The 13,491-nt window shown below is 35.7% G+C and overlaps 1 protein-coding gene across 1 annotated transcript; it reads left to right on the top strand.

Annotated features, from left to right (window-relative positions):
• Positions 1-3,452: 3,452 nt before the first annotated feature.
• LOC104240994 (putative casein kinase II subunit beta-4) lies at positions 3,453-9,120 on the top strand. The gene is made up of 5 exons (XM_009795893.2): positions 3,453-3,939; positions 5,442-5,660; positions 7,722-7,831; positions 7,931-8,096; positions 8,395-9,120. Exons 1-5 carry the CDS (start codon positions 3,711-3,713, stop codon positions 8,523-8,525), a joined length of 855 nt encoding a protein of 284 aa, XP_009794195.1. The 5' UTR covers positions 3,453-3,710; the 3' UTR covers positions 8,526-9,120.
• Positions 9,121-13,491: the final 4,371 nt, after the last annotated feature.

Below are 13,491 nucleotides of genomic sequence, written 5' to 3'. Positions count from 1 at the left end.
TTCTGGGTGAAGCTGTATGGGTCAGCGTCCCTTTGGAGTGTTTGTGGATCATTCATCTGTAGGACCTCAAATCTATTGGCAGAAGTAAAAACTATAGATGTCTCTATAGCTTTTCCTTTGTTAACATACTTTGTCCCTTCATCATTCCCCATCTCTCCTTGAGTGCCCTCAGCAGCTACATTTTGTTTGGGTGCTTCAGTTCCCATTCCATTTGGTACAGGATTGGTATGAGTATTCTTCTCTACTTTCATCCCAGCATTCTCATCATTTTCTCCTCTATTCACCTTTGGTACCCATTTTAAGTTCTCCTTGTTCTTGTTCTTCTGTTTCTGTGGTTGCTTCCTAATTTCTTCTCCCCCTTCATGCTTGTTCTTCAACCAACAGTCTTCAGAGTTATGACCAAACCTTACACAATCACAGCAAAACTTCCAATCGTACTCAATTTGTTGATTGATTATCCCTCTAGAAGTTTGGAGATTCACACTGTCTGGCAGGGGTCGGGATATATCAGCTTCAACAAGTACTCGTGCAAATGATATCTTCTCTAACTCAGCAGTAAATTTATCAGTGTACAGAGGTTTGCCCACTGCACTGCCTAATTTGCTCAATACATCTGTGGCCCAGAATCTCAATGGTAGACCTGGGAATTTGACCCATAGTGGAATTTTACTCATACAGCTTGGGTCAAATTTGAAATCCACACTCCAACACTGCAGAATAAGAGGTTTATTGTGGTATGTATATGGACCATTATGAAGAACTAGGTCCCTATCTACCATATTTTGGAATCTAAACACAAAATTTCCTTCATCATGATAAAGGATTTGAGGTTGGTTAGCAAAATCCCAGACATTTGCAATGTAATTTTCCATCGCTTTCTCATATGGATTATCCCCCAAAACATAGCCAATTAGGGATGTACTCCAGTAATTCTCCTGTTCTTTTGTTTCTTCATCATCAATTTGCACTACAACAGTACCATCGCGAATAATAGGGGGTATGTAATTCAATGCCTTACCCTTTTTAGAACTCCTATTGTGATACCTAGCTGGTACTGCTTCCCCCTCTTTGTTCCCAATTTCTCTGGTAGGTTGCACATTCCCTGTTGTTGAGAAATTCAGTCTGCGATGAACTACTTCAGTGTTTTCCTTCATAGCAGGTTTCACTGTAGATTCCCCCTTTTCATTCTCACTTTCCTCCACGATTGGTTGAAATTTTTGTGGTAGAAAGCTTCCAAACGTCATAGGCCTCAATTCCTGTTGAAACCTAGTATCTGGCGTTACTATCTTCTCACCTTGAGTTGGGTTTTGAAACACTGTAGGGGCACTGCCCATACCAGTTAACCACCGTCCTGTTTGTACCTGAGCTGGTGTTACTAAACTTGCATCATTATCCTTCTCTCCCAATGGCGATGGGAGCTTCTTCCGTTGTCTAGCCATGGCCGATTGCGTATGTTAACTAACCTTGCTAATCATGCCCCGAGAGTTTTATTTGCTAGCAACCCTAGGTTGACACTTGACTTAACCACTTATTCAATTACATTGTTGTGTGAATTTTTATTAGCTTGTTTGAATTTAATATCTATTTCTACCACACTCATTCTAATATAATATTGATAAAAATTTAAAAACTTTCTCATCTCAAATTCAAATAATTTTCATCATTCTATTTTCTAATTTGGACCACATTTTAAAAAAGTATGTTATGCTTTCAAATTTAAATTAACTGCACTCAATTCAAATGTTAATCATAGAAAAATATTTCTTAATTATTTGAACACATTATATCTAAATGTTGCAGTAATATTTACGTATAAAATATTCGTTTGCATGATTTATCAATATTAATACGACTTTGTTATTCTTATTATTAAAATATTTTTCTTGATTATTTAATTTTTTTTACCTTATAAATAATTTGTATACTTTATGTAAGATCTTAATTTGCTGCTTGAATTTATTTAATTTTTAAACTCAATAAATTTTTAATATCGTAAGTAAATTTTAGTTTTATTTTATAGCTCCAAAGTACAAAGTCATAGCTTATCTCAATTTATGTCTTTCTATATTTTTTATTTTTTTTATTCTAGTTTTTTAATTAATTTTTTACCTCCATATTTCTAGCTAATATAGAAGAAAATCTATGAGTGAATCAATATATAGACATATATATATAGATACAAATATACATATAAATATAAATATAGATATAAAGATTGGATTTGTCTAAGATCTATTTGGATTATATATAAGATTTATTAAACTACTTTCATTAATTATGTTTTCATTTATAATTTTTAATTATTAATGTTGTCCTAAAATTGTCAAGTGGCTTTATTTTAGCTTGTCACTTGGTTTAACCACAATGCATACTAGCTACTCTCCTTTTAATAGTATAATAATATAAATGTATACTACTTTTCTTTTAATATAATATAGATAGATACGCCGGGTAAGCTTGCCATATGAATTGTCTATATTATAAATGGTTAGGGGACTAATTTATAGTAAACCCGATAACAATAGCTGTTTCATTGCTTTGTTTATTGCCTGTTTCTGTAGTGATCACATTTCATTTACCATGTTGGGATATTTTATCATCTCTTGTACATCTAAATATTTCTGGTCCCAATTCTCAAACCTAACTACTCCCACTACTACTACCTGATTTTTCACTGTTATGGATATCTTTGGATTTTAACTTTTTCCATATGAAAATGTGTAATACATAAAAACAACTAATGGAAGTGATAATCACCAATTTGTCTGAGTGTGTCACGTATTAAACAGCCCTTATTAGTATCGTTCTAACAAACTTTGATTTAATGTCCATTTAAGATTGACACATTATTGAAAACTAGGGATTGAAAGCAACACATGGCACATCTTCCACATGAGCCTCTAATTAATTGCTCATCTTAATACAATCAAAGCGTTTCCTTTTCTTGTACTTTAACATAAGGGCCACTTCTAATATTTATCATGTAGAACTAAGTTGTACTGCTTTGATGCTCTAATAAAAAACAAATTAATCAAATTATAGATCCTATAGAAATTCCTAATTCCATTTGCAAATTTAAAAAGTGAAAAATTGAAAACATTAAAATGGTAATTGAAGAGATATGTATATAATCGTAGCTTTTATGTTTTAAGATCCGGCTAGAAAAACCATAAAAAAAGAGTTGTTATTAATAAATTAAAAATCTCTACAACTTTACACTTGTACCCAAATCATATTATAATATATTTTAAACAATGGGGAATATTAATTAATTTGAGCCGATTAGTACGAGAAAACTTTGGTAGCAAGCATGCTAATTTTCTACTAATATATCAGTGGAAAGTATTTATTTTCAAAAGTACGGAAAAGAATATTAACAACATTCAACAAAAATTACAATTAATTAGAAACATATAGTACCACTAATTAATTAAAAAAAGAAAAATAAGAGGAAGAGAAAAAGATCAACAATAAAGAAAGCCGAAAAATTTAGAAGCAGAGAGAGAAAAAAGCGAATTACAGAGGAGTTCTTCTGTCATCTCTCTCTCAAATGTCGACGAAACCCTAGTTATCTCCGTCTCTCCAACTCACTTTCTGCGAACACACACAACACATACACACACTGTCTCTCTCCAGTTACATTTATTTCCTATTTTAGGGTTTTTTCAGCTTCATATACATGTACAACTGATAGATTCATAGAGAGAGAAATGTACAGGGATCGAGGGGGCGGTTCATCGAAGTCGGAGATCGTTGGTGGACCGTTGGATCGGAAACGAATTAACGATGCGTTGGATAAGCACTTGGAGAAATCGACACCTTCCACATCTAGAGCCTTCAAGGATAAGGCTATTCCCTCTACATCCGCCGGTTCCGGTGCCGGAAAATCGCATCAGCAGCATCTCGATCATCGCGCCACAAAAAACAAGTGTTCAGATGGTAAGGCTTTAATTCCTTTTTCGTTGGGAAAAATGTTTTTTTTGCTCATTTTCTATGTTCGCGCCACAAAAAACAAGAATTATTTTATAGTTGAATGCGTTAAATTTGCTGATAATCGAGGTAGTATTATAGCTGACAATGGTAAATTATTCATTTTCTTCCTGATAATGGAATGTAGATCCGCTAGATGCTGCTTTAGCTTTAAGTCTTTAACATATATTCTTTAATTTGTCGAATGTTGTGAAGTGACTGTCTTTGTGATTTTTCTACTGCTAGGCTAGAATATATTATGCTTTAAGTTTGATGTTGTAGTGAGGGCGAGAGGTGGCGCTACGAAGTTGCTCCTGTTTATGAAACGTGTAAAAAAGCCTCTTTACAGATATGCAAGGAGAAGAGTGCGCACTGTATATGTCACTCTAGCTCTGGTGGTCTAGCTGCATAGTTTGGTAGGATTTGGGAAGCATTTCATGCCGGGATAATAACCCTTTTAAGTTTGATGTGGTATTCTGGTCTTTTGTCTTGTAATTGCGGGCATCTTGAGGAGATGTGAAAATATGATATTTTTTTATTTTGAGTTTGAATCCACTTGTGGGGAGGTGAGGAGAACAGTGGTAAGCATAAAACTCAGTTTTGTTAATTGTTAAAGTAAATTCAAAAGCTGTTTTAACTTTTACGGCTCTTCAGAATCCTTTTCTTCTTAGATGGATATATTTAGGGTCTTCTTTGGCACATTTTCAAGAATTTTAGAGTTGGCGCTGCTTTCTGTTTCGGCTAAGATGTGATTTACATGTTTGAATGCGATAGAATATGCTTGTTCTGTAAAGAGCATCATGGAATGTGTTCAGGAAAAAATTATCAAGTGTCAAAGAGGGTGAATGGATGGACTAGTTGTGACCATCTTCTTTTGATGAAGAGTTGTGATCATCTTCTTATTCTGCGAGGTTCTTTGTGCGTTATCTCAAATTGCAATCTAGCTAATTTGGATCTCACTTGGGTGAAGGAAAAACTTCACAGGGAATATCCTTTCTGTGCTTCATTATTATTAGTGGCTTATGATGCTTTTGTGGTATCCAATCAGAAGCTCGGACTTGCTTGCTAGGTTCCATCTTCCATGAGTACATGTAGCGTTGTTACACATAGTTGCATCCTAATGTTTAATTGCATTTACACCAGAGAGAATGTAGTAGAGTTACAACTGGTAGTAGAGGTCGTTAATATATTCGGTTGCAAAACCTTTGGACTCAGTTTATTTCTGAAATTCTACTACTCCTTTGAGATCAGCATTCAAGTACAATTTCCGTTGGTTCATCATATTTTTTTCTTTTGTTTTTGATAAATGGTTCATGATATTGGCTCGTGACAAGCCATAAACTAGTTTTTCTGTATGAAATTCTTAACATTATTGTAGTGATGGCATACTAGGTAGACCTAAGATATTTCATTTTTGTCTCTTTTGCATTTCAAGCTAAGTATGGGTGTACCCAATATTGTGTCGTTTGCAGATGAATCTGAAACAGACAGTGAAGAGTCTGATGTTAGTGGTTCTGATGGGGAAGATACATCATGGATTTCTTGGTTTTGTAACCTGCGTGGAAATGAGTTCTTTTGTGAAGTTGATGATGAATACATTCAGGATGATTTTAATCTCTGTGGATTGAGCAGTCAAGTGCCGTATTATGACTATGCACTTGACCTTATCCTTGATGTTGAATCCTCTCATGGTAAGTATATTTGCTTGTTTAGAGTACTTCCTATACCACGAATTATGAGGAAGCTTCTTTATGATCATATCTTTTCACCCGAATGATGTGGTAGCTGATCTTCTGTGGATAAAAGGAAGATGAAACTACATGATTGCTAATTTTTTTTTTTTTTTGGCATGTGGAACTCATGTTTCTTTCAACAATCTACATCATGTTGATTTTCATGTTAAGTGTATATGTACATAGTCGTCGGCTCAGGTATGTTTTGGTATTGGGGTGTGCATTTATTAATTCTGGGGGAAGATACTGAATGGTTTCTTACATCCAAGAGTGTGGCATAATGGTCAATGAAGTGAGATGGAAACCGTGGGAGACCAAAGTTCAAATCTTAGTAGAGGCTAAGACGTTAGGTGAATTCTTTCCATCTAAGTTTTGATAGGCAGAGTTACTCGGTACTTGTGTTGGTGGGAGATAGCAAGTACCATCACCTCTTGTTTTCGAACATCTTCTCCATGCCAGCTTAGTAGAAATCCCTATTTGGCTTAGGCATTTTGGGGGTCCAGTTGACCCCCAAAATGTTGAATAAGAAGCTCCCGATCTTGGCGGTAAAGCTGCAGTGAAGGTAAAGCTGCAGTGAAGGAAAAGGGTACATCTGCTACATATACGAAGACCTCTTATTTGAAGGCTCTCATGTGTTAAGTTTGCTTCTTTGGCCACCTGCCAAATGAAACACTCTATCTTAGGGGAGGGGCTTTATTTTTCCAGATGCACTGCAATTGCCAATTAGTATTGAGAGTACTTGAGCTGCTGGGTATGTTAGCCCAATTTTACCTAGAATGTCCGTTTAAAGTGACCTCTTCTGATCAGTGAATCAGGTTTAGGTTGAGGAGGTGGAAAGATGCTCAGCTGAAGAAGCAGTGAACAAAAGCTGTCCATTTCCCAATTTTTGATTTTTTCTTGAGAATGATCCGACCTTGCTCTGTTATGTAGTTCGAGTCTCCAAGATAGAAGCTTCAGGATTTTCTGCAAGTCTAAAGAGGGTTGGAAGCTGGTCTCTTAAAGGGGAGTGACCCAGCCGTGCATCTTGCCAAAATCTTACTTTCCTGCCATCCCGGATCTGAAATGAAATGTTGGCTATAAATGGTGGCTCACAAAGTGATGTATTAATTGCTATAGAAATGTTAAGGAAGAATGATATGTTAGTGATTAGGACTAGGAAAGTAGAAACTTAGTATTGGAAAAACTAGACAATAAAGGTTCAAAGTCCAAACTGGTGGTTTAGTTTGTATGGACATAATTAATATATATTTGTCAATCAATCAACAATCAACTATGCATAAACCCCCAAATCACATATACTTGACCAAAAAAGGAAAAAAATACCTAGAGAACAGCGAAATTTGAGCATGCCTCCATTTATTTATTCTGCGTTTTCTTTAGGAACTTGTTAGGGACAGTAAAGAAATGCATAGAGAAAGCAAGATCTGAAAATTCCAGATTGCGAATTAGTCATGCATTACCTCTGTTGATTTCCATTTGGGAAATCTGAGAATTTTATGTCTCAGATTCTACTCCTTTTTAATTTTTTTTATATCATATTCAATTTTTTTTGTCTATATAGATTACTCAGCTGGTTTAAGTCCCCTCATTGGATGTCCTCTTTCTTTTTCTTTTTTCCCTTTTTGGGGGATTTGTGGGTTTTGGGGGGGGGGGTATGGGGTGGAATTGGCATGTAGTTGTTTTGTGTAATTGTGATTTTCAACAAATTTAGCGCTTTGGAAAAATTGATCATGTGATACCCCTGGATTATCTCTTTTATGTGATTTCACAAGCTTTCTAGACAAGACTTGACATCTGCTTTAGGCAATAAACTCAAATTCACAGCTTCTTCCCCCCTGCTTTCACAATATTCTTGTTTTTTCCGCTTTGGAAATAAGTACCACTTTGCTTTCCCTAAGTACATATCGTCTATCTTATGAGTTCTGACACTGAATATATAGTATGCTCTCAAAATGGAGCTTCTTGTCTTTTTCATGTTTGGAGAATCACAACTTTGTAACCGTTTCCTGCTTTGACTAGGTGATATGTTCACTGAGGAGCAGAATGAATTGGTTGAGTCGGCGGCAGAGATGTTGTATGGTTTGATCCATGTGCGGTACATTTTGACTAGCAAGGGAATGGCTGCAATGGTAATCTCTTATGCTTGGCTGTTTCTGTGCTTCTGTGTTGTCTGCTTTCATTTTTATTCACTTTTCCATGATGTAAATTTTGTGAAAACCCTTTTTCAGTTAGAGAAGTACAAGAACTACGACTTTGGGAGATGTCCACGAGTTTATTGCTGTGGACAGCCTTGCCTTCCAGTTGGTCAGTCAGATATTCCAAGATCAAGTACAGTAAAAATATACTGTCCCAAATGTGAGGATATCTATTACCCCCGATCGAAGTACCAAGGCAGTATCCTTTCGTTGCTATCACTTTTTGAAGTTCATCTTTGTTGATACTTTTCCTCGTCATTTATGCATTTATTTTGACTTCTCTGATGCTATTCACAATTATGCCAAGTGTTGAGCTGGGTGTATTTTTGTTGCTAAGTTTCTTTTCTTGTGGTTATGCTTCTTAAATTTTAAATTGCATGGGAACTTGATTGCACACTTTTCTATGGTAGCTTGCTCATTAATCTTGAATAGTAACCGTTACTTTGCCATGTATAGAGCATTTCTATCCTCTATTATGATTTCTTTAACGGCCAAAGATATCGATGGAGCTTACTTTGGAACAACGTTTCCACACCTTTTTTTGATGACGTATGGACACCTCAAGCCACAAAAACCAACACAGAATTATGTTCCGAGGGTATTTGGTTTCAAACTCCACAAGACTTGACAGACAGTGAAGTCCGTTGTGATATTGTGAAGATATTACATTTTTCTGCCACTATCAGTTCTTCCCTGGCTGTGAAGTACAATTCATCATGGTAGAACCCAGGTGAAACAGGAGTTCTAGATATGACAAACTTGATTCATTGATCAAGAAGCAACTATGGCCAATCTGTCAAGTGAAATTCTGTCTTCAAAATTTCATCATGAAATACAAGAGCATCTGTAAGCTTGTTTCTTTTCTAGGTAGAGAATTGCATTTGTTCCTCATGTAGTTCTTTGTTATCTTTATATCCTTTTTCTCTTGGTGCTTCAGTGCTGAATGCTACCATTTACACCAGAGGCACTCATCTGGAGGGCTAGGTTAGGGTACATGAAGGTTTTCCTCCTTTCTGTAGGACCATTTCCAGATGTAATGTTGCATGATGGTAGTAAAGGTTATTCCAATTTGATATAATGACGATAAAAAACAAAATATAATGATAGATAAATGTGAGGCACGAAGGTACAATCCTTGAATTTTGGTACCTGCACACTGTAATTGCATTTACATTTGTAATACTTGGTGGCTTATTTGATTTTGATGGTTACCGTTGTTTAAAGTGATATTTGACCTTAATGCTTCAAGATATAGATATAAAGAAGGAATTTTAATAAAGTGGGATTAAAACACTATTAAATGATCATGTTTTAGTTTCAAAGAACTAAGCACATATATAGATAAAGAGTAATTCGTTGAAAGATAAATTTGGTTAATTTGTGAACTGACGTATTGGATGATGGTCAAATTGATAAGACAAAAACCCTATTGTATGACCCAAAAAATAGATTTTGGTTTTATACAATTAAATTACTAGAAAATTGGGGTTAATTACAGTAAATATCAATATTCAAGGACAGATCTAGTTTTGTAGGGTAAATACGTTAAAGTGCAACACTGAAGAAGATAACTTTAGATTATAAAGAAGCAATAAAGACCTAGAAGTACAAAGGATAGCAATAAATGATAATAAATGACTTCTAAATAGTAAATGAGGTAAAGACAATCCGACAAAGATGTGATTTTTGGATGTCTTTCTAACAATGATGGATGATGATGAGTAACCTTGTATTCCAATCCTTCTTGGATCGGGTGGGAGGGGTAAAAGAAAAGGAAGTATAAAGTCAAGCTTTGTTTGTATTCAATAAAGTGAGTATCTTGTATAGAGAGTATTGATGAAATTCTTTACAAAAGGTCCCATCCCCCTTTCCGATATACATCTCTTCCAACTTACAAGAGCACATGTGCCACAAAATCCTAGATAGTACAACAGAAAGGAATATTCATTATAATATTCTCTAGAGAATCTAAATTCTAAAACTGGTCGTCACTTCATACCGAAGGCGGACACTCGTCCTCATCTTATGTTAAGCCATTTCGACCTTCGACAACGATTTATCCTCCACATTTGACCTCGACCTTTTGGAGTTAGGTTGACACGTCACAACCTTCAGAGGCTCTATTGGCGTTGACCGGGTCAAACGCCTACAATGAAGTTTTCGCCCTTACACCTATAATCAATATGAATGAGGGAATAGGCTTGTCATTATTACTTGTTAGTATTAAGCGCCTACGTTCTTTTGGTGTCGGGACAAATCCTCGTATCGACCCACGAAGAAAATCGGGAAAGTATTCATATCCGTTTCATTATATTTACGTTATTTTAAAATAATACCATCGACGGAAGAGCTTTCATCCTGGATACCAGTGAAGAGCCAAGAAAGTTCGGTTGCTTTTGGTTTATGAGTTGATAGAGGAGAATTCCTGGGGAAATGACATGGATAATCTTTCAATTAGACATTTAACCTAGTGAGAAACAGTGTACTGGAAGCGATTTCATCTTAGCTTTTCCAACATATTTGTCCGTTTTGTTTAGCCTCTTTACCTACACAAAGTAAGAGTAATGTCTGTTGCATACACACTACGGCATTACCCTTTCTTGATCTCACTTATGTTATTACATTAAGTAAAATTTTTGTTGTTCATCTTATCTTCCTCCGAGAATTTCATACAAAAAAAGAAGGAAAGAACACACGAATAGTCAACCCACTAACATTGTCAACTCTGCCTAGCCCTAAAAAGTTTTCTACGACTAGCCCTATAATATTGTAGCCAAATAAATCAGATCCCCCGATGAAAACAAAACATAAAATCCCTGAATAATCGAAAATAGGGAGAAATATTTGCTCCTACAGTTACGACGACATAGATAGTGAACGGTTTCAGTGGGCGACTCCAACAGAAGATATACCAACAACGTGAATAAGAGGACATTATCTACACAATTCATATCTAAAATTGATACAAATTAAGGAGGAGAAGCGGCAAAACTACTCGCAAACCAGTCATAGAAAACGTTAAAGTTTTGATTCAGTATAATGGGGAGTGGGATAGTGAAAACAAGTTTTGCAATTTTAACGTTTATGGAGTTCTGGTCCGAGCAGATTATAGGTTTTCAGAGTTGGTTGATGAAATCAACAATCAACTAAATATCGACTCAAAATTTTCAGTTGAACTGAAATACTCCTTAAAAGATAGATATCCACCGATAGGCATATGAGCCTTGGATTTTACCTTGATTTGATAAAACTGAACTCCGACGTCACTCAATACCCATCGTGTATTGCGTTGAAGGAGAATCCAAATTCTGGTAGTTGCTCCGAACCATTGTATGATGTATGTGATGAGATTATACATGATGTAGATGTACCGTGTCGCACCCCGTTTTCTCGTGAAAGCGAGTTTCGATATGTGACTAACTCTTTTAAAATGGGTATTTAAAGAGAAGAGTTGTCACCTAACGATTTTAAGGTGCATTAGGACACCTATTTGTAAATAACTCTGTTTTAACTAGTCCGTGTCACCAAAGATCCGGTGAGGGCTCAAATTACCTCGAAAAAAAGGTGTTAGGCACTCTTCGAGGTCCACAACTGTGGGTCCCAACCAAAATTCACGCTATGTGGGATTATTGGATTGTCTTATGTGATCATGTAAGTAAAGGAAGACAGAGAATTCAAAAGTTCAACTACAAGTGTAAAGAAAATTGCACATCTGAAGGAATTAAACACAACTTAATTATTCTAAGTTCAAAGAGACAAGGTGTGAACAATAAACATATAAGGCGGGGGGGGGGGGGTTAATTGTTTTAGCCTAAAGGATCATCCCGTACAACATAAATAATACTTCGTAACTCCCTTAGGGTAGGGGTTGCTCATATTATTTAGCGGGCACATACTATCATCTCCTGCTACCCAATTACTATGTTAGTGTTATTTACCTAAAGCGCTCTAGTTTAATTCTAAACCGTGTCCTATGTGTGCACTACCCGTCTCATGCCTGTGGTCTAGGAGGCTTTGGATCCTAGACCTTACTTAGGGTGCTCAAAAGATAAAATTAGGCGCACATTCAAAACATGTAGGATTACACGTAAAATTAATACGGCTCAAGTTAGCCTCCACACATAAGCAACAAAAGCACGCAGATAGATTTGTATTAGGCAGTAGATAGTTTCAGAATTAAGGCATATTAAAGTCGTTAAATCCTATAGACATGGCTTCTATGTGATCCCATTTCAAGACGTCCTACAAGCAATGTTGCTGTCTCAGACTATCGAATTTGCAGATTATAGGTACTATCAAACCTATAGACATGATCTCTAAGTTATTTGTGCCATGGGGCAGTGAAAACTATTAGAAAACTTCGGAATTATTTGTGTTTGATCCTATCGACATACTTTCTAGGCGAGTAACAATATCCTATAGGAAAGTTCTTTAATAGCTAATATTTAAACAGATTCATCATGCATATTCCTATAGACATATTATCTAGGCAGGCAGTGTAATAAGAACAACAGAAGCAACCAATTTAATAAATCAGTTAAACCCCTATAGGGATGGTATCTATATGCATGTTATCTAATAATCATACTGTAGTTACACAATTAATAAAATATTTATTGGCGTTGGATTCCTAAAGACATTCTGTCCAATAACACATAGAAGTAAATATGGGAGCAAGTAAAGCATTTACTCAAACTTTACATGCTTTTGGATTATGTACGAGCATTAGACAAGTTAAGTAAGTGACGTGTGTGATTTACTATAGGCATGATTTCTATTAGTGTGCAGAATTAAAGCACGCCAAACAGAAAGAGAAGCAAATAAGCCCTATGGACATGTTTTCTATTCATTTAGGTAAAAATTACAGTATACCCGCTTTCCCCATTTCACTAACTTCGTAACTATTTGTTTACAAACTATTACAGGACCAGATAATAAATATAAGTATAAATATTGTACAAGGAACAATCACAAGCCCAAATAAAAATAACTCAGTACTGCCCGGGTCTTCAATAAACTTACTTTCACACGAAGAGCAGGCCCAGATCAAAACGTATTTCAAATATGAGAATGTGTCCATTTGCACAGCCAAGGCCACACATGAATTCATACCAAGCCCAATAATTATAGATTGACCATTTAACCAAATAAGTTAATGAGCCACACACAAAAATCAATTAAACAACCCTGAAGCATTACCTCATAGAGATATGATCATATGACATTTAGTAGGATTCACATAAAACATATTAGCATTTCAAAAGCAACAATGACAGGATTGATTAAACAAAGAACATGAGAACTAGGAGAATCAGTAGGGTTTAGTTTCAACATGGTAAGTTTGACATGGCAAACTAACAATCATAGGTTCAACAATTCAGCAATTGATAAATACAATATTAGGAGAGCTGAGGAGACATGCCATTTAGGAAACATAGTAAATATACTAGACACATACATGATGAACATGCTAAGCTTTTCAGAGTGAGTTTAGAGTAGAGCATGATCCAGAGATAGTCTAAAAGGGATTTTAAACTTAGGAGTCCGAGTCATGAAAGTTTGATAGAGTCGTAGTCAGGGAATGATAATTACAC

This window comes from Nicotiana sylvestris, chromosome 1, assembly GCF_000393655.2.
Source record: "Nicotiana sylvestris chromosome 1, ASM39365v2, whole genome shotgun sequence".
Lineage (NCBI taxonomy): Eukaryota > Viridiplantae > Streptophyta > Magnoliopsida > Solanales > Solanaceae > Nicotiana > Nicotiana sylvestris.
Note: the sequence above shows the minus strand (reverse complement) of the source record. Positions and strands in the feature narration are given on the sequence as shown.

Bases quoted from the DNA above. Each gene is read 5' to 3' on its own strand.
- LOC104240994 (XM_009795893.2), top strand. From the start codon at position 3,711: ATGTACAGGGATCGAGGGGGCGGTTCATCGAAGTCGGAGATCGTTGGT. The intron at 5,661-7,721 runs GTAAGTATATTT...TGCTTTGACTAG, and splicing joins TGATGTTGAATCCTCTCATG to GTGATATGTTCACTGAGGAG. The intron at 8,097-8,394 runs GTATCCTTTCGT...TAACGGCCAAAG, and splicing joins CCGATCGAAGTACCAAGGCA to ATATCGATGGAGCTTACTTT.